This window comes from Oncorhynchus gorbuscha, linkage group LG03 (genome assembly GCF_021184085.1).
Source record: "Oncorhynchus gorbuscha isolate QuinsamMale2020 ecotype Even-year linkage group LG03, OgorEven_v1.0, whole genome shotgun sequence".
NCBI lineage: Eukaryota > Metazoa > Chordata > Actinopteri > Salmoniformes > Salmonidae > Oncorhynchus > Oncorhynchus gorbuscha.
The window spans coordinates 17,568,478-17,582,745 of record NC_060175.1 but is presented as its reverse complement, the minus strand read 5'-3'; the positions used below and the strand labels follow the sequence as shown (position 1 = coordinate 17,582,745).

At 41.2% G+C, this 14,268-nt stretch overlaps 1 protein-coding gene across 1 annotated transcript in view; it reads right to left on the bottom strand.

Annotated features, from left to right (window-relative positions):
- Positions 1 to 4,777, bottom strand: part of LOC124018724 (twist-related protein 2-like) — a 41,317-nt gene extending 36,540 nt beyond the window's left edge. The window contains exon 1 of the mRNA XM_046334083.1: positions 2,956 to 4,777. Coding sequence (XP_046190039.1) covers positions 3,843 to 4,448 — 606 coding nt within the window. The 5' untranslated portion in view covers positions 4,449 to 4,777 and the 3' untranslated portion in view covers positions 2,956 to 3,842. The remainder of the gene's footprint in view (positions 1 to 2,955) is intronic.
- Between the last annotated feature and the right edge of the window lie 9,491 nt (positions 4,778 to 14,268).

Here is a 14,268-nt window from a genome sequence, read left to right as displayed (position 1 = left end):
GCCCAAACCATGATGCTGCCACCACCATGTTTGACAGTGGGGATGGTGTGTTCAGGGTGATGAGCTGTGTTGCTTTTACACCAAACATAACGTTTTGCATTGTTGCCAAAAAGTTCAATTTTGGTTTCATCTGACCAGAGCACCTTCTTCCACATGTTTGGTGTGTCTCCCAGGTGGCTTGTGGCAAACTTTAAACGACACTTTTTATGGATATCTTTAAGAAATGGCTTTCTTCTTGCCACTCTTCCATAAAGGCCAGATTTGTGCAATATACGACTGATTGTTGTCCTATGGACAGAGTCTCCCACCTCAGCTGTAGATCTCTGCAGTTCATCCAGAGTGATCATGGGCCTCTTGGCTGCATCTCTGATCAGTCTTCTCCTTGTATGAGTTGAAAGTTTAGAGGGACGGCCAGGTCTTGGTAGATTTGCAGTGGTCTGATACTCCTTCCATTTCAATATTGTCGCTTGCACAGTGCTCCTTGGAATGTTTAAAGCTTGGGAAATCTTTTTGTATCCAAATCCGGCTTTAAACTTCTTCGCAACAGTATCTAGGACCTGCCTGGTGTGTTCCTTGTTCTTCATGATGCTCTCTGCGCTTTTAACGGACCTCTGAGACTATCACATTGCAGGTGCATTTATACGGAGACTTGATTACACACAGGTGGATTGTATTTATCATCATTAGTCATTTAGGTCAACATTGGATCATTCAGAGATCCTCACTGAACTTCTGGAGAGAGTTTGCTGCACTGAAAGTAAAGGGGCTGAATAATTTTGCACGCCCAATTTTTCCATTTTTGATTTGTTAAAAAAGTTTGAAATATCCAATAAATGTCGTTCCACTTCATGATTGTGTCCCACTTGTGGTTGATTCTTCCCCAAAAAATACAGTTTTATATCTTTATGTTTTAAGCCTGAAATGTGGCAAAAGGTTGCAAAGTTCAAGGGGGCTGAATACTTTCGCAAGGCACTGTAACTGTGCAAGACCCCGGTATCTGATAGCACTAGAGAGAAAAAACACAACTGTTTCTGGTCTAGTCTGCCTGAGGTATGTTAGATAACGATCTGGATAAAAGGTTTGTTAAGAGTGAGTCAATGGTAAAACTACATGCAAAAATTGAATCGCTCATTGGTGTACTTAAAAACGTTTTAGAAAATATAATATTACAAACATTAAAAACAATTTTTAAGTACATTATTAGTCCACAATTAAACGGTTATATTGTCACTATAACAATAATTTGACAATTTTCAGGTAGTGGGCTGCTGGTATTGGATTTGGCTGGTTGGGTTTAAATATTATGTAGAACTCCAAATTTTGTCAGTCATTCTATTTTCTGATCTACACAGTTCATCATGACAGATAGCTAAATATTTCTGCCTAAAACTGCACAATTATTTAGGATTATACTAGATTATTTAGGATTATACTAGATTATTTAGGATTATACTAGATTATTTAGGATTATACTAGATTATTTAGGATTATACTAGATTGCTACATATTACAGTACAATGTTTAATTAAAATGCTGTTTTCATGAAATACGACATTTCGTAACTCCAGCAACATTAGCGTAACTGAAGCATCATTTTTTTATGTTCGGAAATTTGATTGATAATACATCTTATGATGAAAGGACAGGATCTTTATACTAATTTGATGTAAATTAAAATAGTCTATTAAAGTGTTTGTTGTCAAACTGCACACCATATGTTTTAACTAAAGAAGAAAGCAAATTGAATATTGTAATTATGATTCCACATTACTAGATTATTTTATTTGTAATTTAGGCTATTATACAATACTACAATTTCCTAATTTGTCATTCGGTTTTAACTATATTATTACTTTTAATTATGTTACGGAAAAATATATTTTGTTTAAATAGTTAATTAATAGCTACGAACATACAGAGATGCACATGCACTCATGCACATCGGCAGTGGACATATGACAGTCAGATATTTATCAAATACGTTTACCTACTGATCCGTTGGGAATAGGCTTTTCCTATTTATTAATAGCATAATGCATTTTGACATATTCAAATAAACACAGTCAACTCATACTCTTTCCCACTTCAACAAATAAAAACATATTTCCTTAAAGGAAGATGCAAATCAATATCTGAATTTTACAGAGAAGGTGAAAAGCAAAAACAACTCACTTTTCAAAACATTCTGGAGTAGGAAATTCAGATTTGTTTGGGAATGTTTAATCAGGTTAGCTTGTTCTCCCATCAATCACCCTAAAGGGTCACTTTGATCAGTTAAATTAGAAAAGGCATATTTACATTATTTCGATGCACAGATATATCAGATGGTTCTGCTTTCCTAACCTGTGAATTATAACACATGTTCTCATCATTGTTGTCACGCACGTTCATAAAAGAAATACTTAAAAGTAAAGCATTACTACATGGTCAACCAATTGAAACAACAAAGTAAAGAGAAAAATATTTTCAGCACATGATTTTTTCCATAATACCAATAAGCTCTGGATAACATTCCCATAATACCTGTAGACTGATCAGTATGACATATTTAGTAAGACACCCCATAAGTTCAACTTCCTTGTCACTAGCGTTGCTAGCCTGGGCCTGGTTTTCCCGATGGAGCTAAGTTACGAGTGTGTTCAAGCTAGTAACGTTTGTTTTGGGAAACAGCAAGCAGATTCAACGATGCTCCTGTAAAGGTTTTAACAATCATAATTTTAAGATGCTTTTGGGAAAGCACAGAGGCCCTGGCTGTTTGGCCATATTGACGTGTGTGTGTGTGTGTGTGTGTGTGTGTGTGTGTGTGTGTGTGTGTGTGTGTGTGTGTGTGTGTGTGTGTGTGTGTGTGTGTGTGTGTGTGTGTGTGTGTGTGTGTGTGTGTGTGTGTGTGTGTGTGTGTGTGTGTGTGTGTGTGTGTGTGTGTGTGTGTGTGTGTGTTCATGTTTTTAAACATACCTGCAGCGGTGTACCGTAGAGTTGTGGAGGTGGGGCTAAATTGTTAGGCGGCATACAGGGGCATTTTGGGTGGAAAGGGGGGTTGGGGAGGCGAATCTCGAAGGGTGAACGGGTACAGTGGGAGTGATGGGGCATTAGTTAAGTTGAGTGATGGGGCAGTGGTTAAGTTGAGTGTTGGGGCAGTGGGTAAGGTGAGTGATGGAGCAGTGGGCGATTAGGGGAATGAGAGGGTAAGCAAAGAACAGTTTGAAGAACAGTAGAGAATAGAGAATAATGAAGAGAGGGAGGTAGTGGGTTAGGAGGAAACAGTGTGTTTTGGTTTAAAGGACGGCCAGAGATAGTGGCTTAAGGGAGGCCTTGGATGGTGAGGTTACAGGGTACAAAGATAGTGGCTTAAGGGAGGCCTTGGATGGTGAGGTTACAGGGTACAAAGATAGTGGCTTAAGGGAGGCCATGGTTGGTTGTGTTACAGGGTACAGAGAGAGTGGGTTAGGGGAGGCCAGGATTGGTAGGGTTAGGGGGTACATAGATAGTGGGTTAGGGGAGGCCAGGGATGGTGGGGTTAGGGGGTATAGAGATAGTGGGTTAGGGGAGGCCAGGGATGGTGGGGTTAGGGGGTACAGAGATAGTGGGTTAGGGGAGGCCAGGGATGGTGGGGTTAGGGGGTACAGAGATAGTGGGTTAGGGGAGGCCAGAGATGGTGGGGTTAGGGGGTACAGAGATAGTGGGTTAGGGGAGGCCAGGGATGGTGGGGTGAGGGGTACATAGATAGTGGGTTAGGGGAGGCCAGGGATGGTGGGGTTAGGCAGTACAAGAAGGAAGTAATAGAAAGTAAGGTTAAGACAGAGCAGGACGGGCAGAGCAGGATGGAGGATGGAGAGGGGACACTAGTGGCTGGCAGACATTGCCCAGGCACCCTCCATCCTCCAGACGGAAAAGGCGTAGCTGAGGCGTTCGTGGGCTAGGTAGTTGCAGCTAGCCAGCTTGGCGTCCATCTCATCACTCTGCAGCACCTGGTACAGGAAGTCGATGTAGCGTGACGCCAGTTTCAGGATCTGTATCTTGCTAAGTTTGTCGGAGGGCAGAGTGGGGATGATCTTACGCAGCGAGGCAAAGGCATCGTTCAGTGACTGCGTGCGTTGGCGCTCGCGAACGTTGGCGATCACTCGCTGAGTGTGCAGGTCCTCGAAGGGCTCGCCGCCCGGGCCCAAACCAAGGCCGCTGGAGCTCAGCACGGATGGGGCCACACACACCACCGACGTGGGGGAGCTCTGTTGCTTCTTCTGCCGCTTTGGCCCTGACGGAACAAGGCAGTTGGGGCTCCCGCTGACCACGGCCCTCTCCTCGGCCCGACCCAAACTGTCTTTCTTGGGGTATGGCACCCGCTTTCGCCCCCCTGTTGGCCCACTCTTCTTGGACCCCCTCTCCAGCTCCTCCTCGCTGGCCCCCAGCCCCCCTTCAGGGGAGTTGGCACAGGAAACCTCCTCACGCATAGCCACCTCCCTCTCAGGACACCGTCCTTCTTCCCTTTCCAAGGCAGGCTGGTTTTTGCTCTTTGTTCCTCTCTCTCTTTCCCTCTACTTCTCTTCTTCAGACAGCCGCGTGGGAAGTTCTGGTAGAGACACACAGGTTTAGAAGTTTCGTCTTCTTCCTCCAGTGAAGGACGATGAGTGATACGCTTCACGCTTCTAAACTGCAAACTGTTGAAGATCCATAGGTTTGGCTTTACTCCCAGTCAGTCAGAAAGCTCTGTCTCGTTCCTGTGCCTCTGTGGTGAATTCCTCACCTCCAGTTTCCCATCTCCTCAACCCGTGTGTAGAACAACAACAAACCATCTAATTCGTCGTGCTACCTCCCATGCTTTTATACTCGCCCCGCGAAAACGAGGGGCCTGCGGGCAGCTGCGATTGGTCAGAACCAGCTTCTTAGGGTGTGGTTTGGAAGCAGGAAGTGAGCTCGAGGTTGGTGGGTGGCTGGGAAGGGGGTAAGTGTCCTTCTCAGCCAATTGCGAGAGGCCTTGCTAAAAGCTGCAGAAGTTGTCTGCGTCTTTATAGGTTCCAGATTTCTCCTGCCAGAGCACTCCTGTCATTCTCCCGCACCCGCGTGTCTGTCTGTCTGTCTGTCTGTCTGTCTGTCTGTCTGTCTGTCTGTCTGTCTGTCTGTCTGTCTGTCTGTCTGTCTGTCTGTCTGTCTGTCTGTCTGTCTGTCTGTCTGTCTGTCTGTCTGTCTGTCTGTCTGTCTGTCTGTCTGTCTGTCTGTCTGTCTGTCTGTCTGTCTGTCTGTCTGTCTGTCTGTCTGTCTGCTCATCAATTTATTACATGCTTCGAGACTCCTACGTTTGTTGTGCACTTTCACTTCTAAGATATTTAAAAAAAAAAAATGTTGATTGAGGGGATTAGTACTGAATGAATGTGCTTGGTATGTACAAGATTAAGTAGAGGTAATATCTACAAGTTTACAGTGAAAACCTTTTATGCATGATATCTCAAGGACTACTCCTTTTTTATTATAAAATAAAAATGTTATTATTTCTCAAATTAGAAAGAACAAGTGTGAGTTCACTGTGTCAGAAGTGACCTCTAATATTTATGTGGCATCTTTATTGTATATCACATGACACTATAAAGACACATCACTCACACCAAGTGTCAATTCTCCAGGCCAGTCTGGGCAAAAAACATGTGGATTAACATTAGACAGATTTTCACTTGAAACAATAAACCTTGTGATGTCACATTTCTGTTTAGTAGTACCCACATAGAAATGGCGCCATGACAACTGGGATTATTCCTTTAAACCTTAAAACAATATTGCCACTGTGAATATGCCTTTTGTTCAGTATAAAAATTTAAAATATGTCACAAAACCTAGTAAATGAAAGTAGTATTTTCAACATACAGTATGTCATATGAAGAATTTTTAAAATAACTTTTCAAATCAGGTTTCCCATAGAAATATAACAACCAGAATGAATGTCCTTATTTACTAAGCAATTCCATTTCTATGCATTATCCACTGCAATCTCTATATGTGAGACATGTAGCCATGGCAACGGCCCGTCGAGGACCCTAAATAACCCCTAACCCTGTGAGCTTGTGACCCCAGCTCACTAAGGTGAGAGGGCTGCTAATTATGCCAGCCATGCCCTCTGGTGGAGTAGACACATGTTCTCTCTCCACACCAGGAACCCAGGGGGACACACATCTGGACCTGGGGGACACACACACAAACGCAATACAACTCCTAACCAATATCTCTAGACAATCTCCTGAAATGTAATCAAACATGATGCCTCGAAAACTACACATTTATCAATAGACATGAATAGTTAATTCAAGTAATGTATATGAATTGTCATGTTATGACAGACTTTATATTAGTGTTGATGGTTTTATCACAGGACACAAAGTGTGATTGCCTCTGCATTTGAAGGAGGTGAGTGGAGAATTTTAGAGGGGCTTTTTTTAGTGAACTTTATGAATGTTATATAGCCATATACAAGAGAGCTGGGATCAACTACACTCAACTGCAGTCAATCAACTCAAAAAATGTATTCCAGTCACTGAGATATTGAAGTGGAGGTTAGACTTAACATGCAGGAATAAGCATGCACGCAACACATTGGAATTATAACAGGCCTTACTTAAACAAAATGCACTTTCATTTCAACTGAAATTCCCAAGTCAATTCCCAGATTAACTGGAATTATAAATACATTTTCTCCAACCTCCGGGTGGGGTTCCGAAGAAGGACAGGAAGCCAATTGTTGTGCACTGGGCTGTCCGGGGCTAACCTTGGGGCTGCTTACCTTAGCAGAGCATGCCTCCATGCCACCATCATGGAAAGAATGAGCGAACGACAGGCTAACAGGAACAGCATGGAACGTGCACCCCTCGCACAGAACAGAGGGGAAAATATTGAGAGAATGGGAGATGAATAAAGAAATGGAAAAGAAAGGCAAAAAGAGAGAAAAAAGAAAGAAAGGAAGGAGAGGAAGAGGAAAAGAAAGTCCAAACAGAACCAGATGCAGGAGTGGGGAGGGTTGTTTGATCTCCCTCCTCATAGGCTGATTGATGTTGCACATTTCATTTCCTTGTCAGAGTCTTGACATAATGTTTCACTAAACACTCCGGACCCTTTTTTTCTTTTGATTTTGATTTTTGGGGGTTAATAATGAACCCCTCCTGTGGCTGCAAACAGACAGCACGATATCAAGAGGACGTGTATAGAAATGGCTTTGATATCAAAGAGGAGTATAGGCCATCGTAATGTGTACTTTAGGTTTTGCCCATATGTTATAGTCCAAACTGATCCGTAGTATTGAAATACTGTACTGGGGAACGTGTATGTTGAAAGAGGGGGGTGATATTTCTTAAATCCATAATACTTGAATTTGGTTATTGCCTTCCTGTCAAGTTCTAAGAAAGTCTTGAGTAAAGACAACTGATCAACGGCACAAGGACCTTCCATCATAAGTAAGCATTAAGTAACGTGGTTCCTGTTGAAAATGAGTCCTAGAATACACTATTCACCAAACTTCTCACCTTAACAGATGGCTCATCCTCATCACACTGTCTTGGAATTAGTAGAATAATCACCTAATCACTAGCCCAGGGTCAGATATTTCCCCCTCCTTATGGATATGGTCAGGATTTGGCTGTGGGGTAATCTGATCTTAGATCTGTGGATAGTAAGGCACAAGCTTCTATCTACCACAAGCCTCTGTCTTGGAAAGAGTGCATTGCCCAGCACCCCTCCCCCTGCCGCTGCTCCTCCATCCCTCCTCTGGAGCCCAGTGGGACACATGCAGACATCTGGGACCCATTTCCCCCCGTAGAGCAGGACTTCCTGTGGGGTATCAACCTCGCGGGGGTGGAGGGTGAGGGTGCATGGGGGTGAAGGACAGAGGTGCAGGACCGAGGGGGAAGGGTGATGTATATAGATATAGAGTATGGGTAGTAATGAGGGGTTGAGGGGTTTGAAGCTGGGAGAGAGGGCAGGTCTGGGGCCACTTCCATTCACTTCAACCGCCAGCAAGTCACCTCAATCTGTTTGTGTGTATACATTAAAGATGTAACATTTCCATTTTTTCTCCCCTTTTCTTTTTGATGGCTGATGAAACTAAATCAATGTATTCTTATGGCAAATCTGGTCCTTGGAAACACACACACAAACAGAGATTGTCACTGTGCCCTGTCTGTGTCGGTGTCGGTGTCTGTGTCTGTGGGCAGAGCAAAGCAGCACTAAAGAAAAACCCCCTGAAGGTATTTTTCTGTTGAGACAGATAAAAAAACAATCCTGCTTTAAAAGCATTTTTTCTCCTCCATTGCATGCTAATCTGTGTTATTTCAGTTTGCCTGAGACTTAACTCTCTATATTAGGCTATAATTTATCATAATATTTAGTGCTCACGCTTTCCTCAAATGTCCCTGCTTTCATGTGCAATTTGGCCAATATCCTGCGCTGGCTCTGATTACAGTGTTTAAGTCCCAGGGTCCATCCATGGCACATTACAAACAGTACCAGTGGAGTTCACAGCCAAGAAGAACTACAGTATATAGGGCACACTAGGCTAGCATGGCTAACTCCAGCTCACAGCCAAGCAGAACTATGTAGGGAAAGCTAGACTAGATTAGCATGGCTAAGTCCTCTACCCTCACACCTGTCAGGAAATGAGCGTAGACCGAACACGTGTGGAGAGACTTATCCACACCAGAAGTCCTATCATTACTTGACATACAGCACATTTATCCAGCTAACACAGCCAGCTAACATTGCCCATTGGTATTGATATGTAGAACATGTAGATTTAGATCACAGTTTGTGCAGATTTCTACCTCGACGGTGTACCAAAACCAATGCTGGGCCGTTCCAATAGATGGTGCATCCAACTGAGGTAACTTAGGTCACAGACATGATAGTGATCTATTACTACCCCTCAAGGAGTAGGTGTGTCAGTAGATGCCCTGTTGCATTGAGTGGGTGGATCACACATGTATCAACTGGAGGTAGACATGAACATGAGCTGGGCATTCAATCTGGACGCAACTATGACTTCCAACTCTTCCAAACCAATCAGTGAACCCAGAAGTGGCACAGCGGTCTAAGGCACTGTATTTCAGCACTAGAGGTGTCCCTACAGACCCTGGTTTGATTCCAGGCTGTATCACAACTGGCTGTGATGGGGTGGTGCACAATTGACCCAGCATTGTCTGGGTTAGAGTTTGGCTGGGGTAGACTGTCATTGTAAATAAGATTTTTTTTCTTAAAACTGCCTTGCCTAGTAAAAGAAAAGATGTCTCTGACCAGGCCATCTGTACCACTGGTCACAGAACAGAGCCATCCCACTGGGCAAAAAACTTGTTTCCACATCATTTAAAAATCATTTAAAAAAGCAATGTGATGACGTTGAATCAATAAGGAAAACTGATTGGATTTGCAAAATGTCATCAACGTCGGGGAATTTCTTCTTTTTTTCACCCAACTTTGACCCTAAATCCAATGTCATGATGAAATTTTTTTCACATTAAATTCACGTCAGTTAACAATTCAACTAAATGTAAATCAAAACTAGACTTTGAACTGATGTCTGTGGACAGTGGGATTGCATTAGAAATATCAACATAACTCTGTAGCTAGCTACAAAGCATAATTCTTTCAAGTCGAATCAATCCCTCTATTATTCCATTAGATTAGATGACCTTACCAAAGTTATGTTCTGATACTGGTTCTCCCTGTGAAGCCACAAAAAATGCTGCTTCCATGGCATATTGTATTATAAAACGTCAAATATGTGTCTCATAAAATATTTCAGATGTGAGGTTGTGGTCCACAGGCAGACTAACACAGTAAACAAAAGAGTTGGAGGCAAACATTGATTGAACCTGAAGGTTGGACATCTTACTGCAGCCAACTGGCTTAATCACCTGATGTTACTTGTAAAGAAGGTGATAGAAAGAGAGAAAGAGAGAAAGAGAGAAAGAAGAGAGAGAGAAAGAGGTACAGCAGTGAAAGAGAGAAAGAAGAGAAAGAGAGAAAGAAGAGAGAGAGAGAAAGAGGTACAGCAGTGAAAGAGAGAAAGAAGAGAAAGAGAGAAAGAAGAGAGAGAGAAAGAGGTACAGCAGTGAAAGAGAGAAAGAAGAGAAAGAGAGAAAGAAGAGAGAGAGAAAGAGGTACAGCAGTAAAAGAGAGAAAGAAGAGAAAGAGAGAAAGAAGAGAAAGAGAGAAAGAAGAGAGAGAGAAAGAGGTACAGCAGTAAAAGAGAGAAAGAAGAGAAAGAGAGAAAGAAGAGAGAGAGAGAGAAAGAGGTACAGCAGTGAAAGAGAGAAAGAAGAGAAAGAGAGAAAGAAGAGAGAGAGAGAAAGAGGTACAGCAGTAAAAGAGAGAAAGAAGAGAAAGAGAGAAAGAAGAGAAAGAGAGAAAGAAGAGAGAGAGAAAGAGGTACAGCAGTAAAAGAGAGAAAGAAGAGAAAGAGAGAAAGAAGAGAGAGAGAGAGAAAGAGGTAAAGCAGTGAAAGAGAGAAAGAAGAAAGAAGAGAGAGAGAAGAAGAGAGAGAGAAAGAGGTACAGCAGTAAAAGAGAAAAGAAGAGAAAGAGAGAAAGAAGAAAGAGAGAAAGAGGTACAGCAGTAAAAGAGAGAAAGAAGAGAAAGAGAGAAAGAAGAGAAAGAGAGAAAGAAGAGAGAGAGAAAGAGGTACAGCAGTAAAAGAGAGAAAGAAGAGAAAGAGAGAAAGAAGAGAGAGAGAGAAAGAGGTACAGCAGTAAAAGAGAGATAGAAGAGAAAGAGAGAAAGAAGAGAGAGAGAAAGAGGTACAGCAGTAAAAGAGAGAAAGAAGAGAGAGAGAAAGAGGTACAGCAGTAAAAGAGAGAAAGAAGAGAAAGAGAGAAAGAAGAGAGAGAGAAAGAGGTACAGCAGTAAAAGAGAGAAAGAAGAGAAAGAGAGAAAGAAGAGAGAGAGAAAGAGGTACAGCAGTAAAAGAGAGAAAGAAGAGAAAGAGAGAAAGAAGAGAGAGAGAAAGAGGTACAGCAGTAAAAGAGAGAAAGAAGAGAAAGAGAGAAAGAAGAGAGAGAGAAAGAGGTACAGCAGTAAAAGAAAGAAAGAAGAGAAAGAGAGAAAGAAGAGAGAGAGAAAGAGGTACAGCAGTAAAAGAGAGAAAGAAGAGAAAGAGAGAAAGAAGAGAGAGAGAAAGAGGTACAGCAGTAAAAGAGAGAAAGAAGAGAAAGAGAAAAAGAAGAGAGAGAGAAAGAGGTACAGCAGTAAAAGAGAGAAAGAAGAGAAAGAGAAAGAGGTACAGCAGTAAAAGAAAGAAAGAAGAGAAAGAAGAGAGAGAGAAAGAGGTACAGCAGTAAAAGAGAGAAAGAAGAGAAAGAGAGAAAGAAGAGAAAGAGAGAAAGAAGAGAGAGAGAAAGAGGTACAGCAGTAAAAGAAAGAAAGAAGAGAAAGAGAGAAAGAAGAGAGAGAGAAAGAGGTACAGCAGTAAAAGAGAGAAAGAAGAGAAAGAGAGAAAGAAGAGAGAGAGAAAGAGGTACAGCAGTAAAAGAGAGAAAGAAGAGAAAGAGAAAAAGAAGAGAGAGAGAAAGAGGTACAGCAGTAAAAGAGAGAAAGAAGAGAAAGAGAAAGAGGTACAGCAGTAAAAGAGAGAAAGAAGAGAGAGAGAAAGAAGAGAGAGAGAAAGAGGTACAGCAGTGAAAGAGAGAAAGAAGAGAGAGAGAAAGAGGTACAGCAGTAAAAGAGAGAAAGAAGAGAAAGAGAGAAAGAAGAGAGAGAGAAAGAGGTACAGCAGTAAAAGAGAGAAAGAAGAGAAAGAGAGAAAGAAGAGAAGAGAAAGAGGTACAGCAGTAAAAGAGAGAAAGAAGAGAAAGAAGAGAGAGAGAAAGAGGTACAGCAGTGAGAGAAAGAAGAGAAAGAGAGAAAGAAGAGAGAGAGAAAGAGGTACAGCAGTAAAAGAGAGAAAGAAGAGAAAGAGAGAAAGAAGAGAGAGAGAAAGAGGTACAGCAGTGAAAGAGAGAAAGAAGAGAGAGAGAAAGAGGTACAGCAGTAAAAGAGAGAAAGAAGAGAAAGAGAGAAAGAAGAGAGAGAGAAAGAGGTACAGCAGTAAAAGAGAGAAAGAAGAGAAAGAGAGAAAGAAGAGAGAGAGAAAGAGGTACAGCAGTAAAAGAGAGAAAGAAGAGAGAGAGAAAGAGGTACAGCAGTAAAAGGGAGAAAGAAGAGAAAGAGAGAAAGAAGAGAGAGAGAAAGAGGTACAGCAGTGAAAGAGAGAAAGAAGAGAGAGAGAAAGAGGTACAGCAGTAAAAGAGAGAAAGAAGAGAAAGAGAGAAAGAAGAGAGAGAGAAAGAGGTACAGCAGTGAAAGAGAGAAAGAAGAGAAAGAGAGAAAGAGGTACAGCAGTAAAAGAGAGAAAGAAGAGAAAGAGAAAGAAGAGAGAGAGAAAGAAGAGAGAGAGAAAGAGGTACAGCAGTAAAAGAGAGAAAGAAGAGAAAGAGAGAAAGAAGAGAGAGAGAGAAAGAGGTACAGCAGTAAAAGAGAGAAAGAAGAGAAAGAGAGAAAGAGAGAGAGAAAGAGGTACAGCAGTAAAAGAGAGAAAGAAGAGAAAGAGAGAAAGAAGAGAGAGAGAAAGAGGTACAGCAGTAAAAGAGAGAAAGAAGAAGATGAGCGAAAAAGGGTCAAATAAGTGAAAGTCCAGAGACATGTTTCAGTTGGTAAATAAAACAGATAGTATATTGCTATGTATATTGCTATGTATATTGCTTACATATCTGTGTGCTTTGTACTGCATTTTGCGGAAGTTCCTCAGGAATTATTTCAAAACGACCTTCTCCAAAATGTCAAAATGCCTTTTTAATGTCAAAGCAGCCATCTGGTTCTTTACTAATTCAAGATGTTTGCTTTTCATTCACGTTTTTTCCCCTCTTTACTTAATTTCTTAAAATAAATACTCATAAAACCAAAGTATCTTTGAGGCTGAATGGGTCTTTCCTAATAGTATATTTTTTCCTCACAATTAATTTTCCTGTCACACAGATGTAGACTTACTTCCAAAACACACAACCAATATAGAATCTTGTTCATATTTAGACGGTTATACAAATAAATGTATAGATGTGTTCACCCTATAAAGAAGGCAATACCTATGGTATCATGTGGACATGGCCATATAAATTCTAGACGACCCCTACATAGATGTTACCACATTATGACGTTTTTTAAGTACAAGAAAAAGGTGAACAGGTTAAGGCTACTGTTACTGTCCCATCTGCACTGTATCATAGTGAAGAGTTCATCTCTTAATTTGATTCGTATGTCGTCATCTGCGGCTCATCAACACTTCAGGTGCAATTGCTGTTTGGCATTTTCCAATAAGTTTGAAGTATGTCTGACAAAATGATTCAAATACATGATGATCAAATTTCCAATTCTGAAACATAATTTGAATGAATTTGATTAAGATGTGTAGTGTGACATGACACGTAAAGGTTTCACTTTTACCTTTGTTATTTTTTTTTGTCAAACGGAAGTTTTAAATATTTCTGTCTTTTTCAAGTTTTACTCTCCTCTTTTCAGTTTCATTATCTCTACCAGTTAAGTGCTAGATGACTTCCTTCCTTGATTTAGCTGGAAAGGAGTCCCATAACAAAATGTAACCCCTCCCCTTTTTACATACCCCACAAAAACACACATTTTACAGCCTACAGTATAAACTATTTTGGTCCAAACCCTAAAGCTTGTTCATCGGAAAGTAACAAGACTTGTTTTTTAGTGTCTTAATAATGTAAAACGTTATAATAAGCGAGATACCATATTATTTTGTTTGTATGGCTACTTAACCACAACATTGCAATTAACTTGATACAAAATGACTCAGAGGGCTTGCAAACAAACCAATGTGATGCAATAAAGATATGAGGGCAGCGAAACATAATGATGGTATCTTGTAAAGGATCCTGGTTAAAGATACTTAATGATTAAATCATTGGTAGATCTCTGTGCTACCTTCACTCTATATGCTTTTCTATTTTGATATTTAAAAAAAATCTGTATTCAAATAGAAGTAGGCAATCTGCCAACATTTGCATCTGTTGCATCAATCACCTCACCAGAAAAAGTACTATACCAAGGTAACCAGCATCTACATAGACATGTAATTTTACGTATTTTTCATATAAACTTCAAAGTCTCTTTTATCATACAGATGCCTAAACTGAGCCATATACCAAAAGTCCTTGCATCCCCCCCACCTCCCCTTTGAAGGAGCAAAATACAAATGTGGACGGATTGAATAATTGGCAAACTTCAAAGCGCAGGTTATTGCCCGAG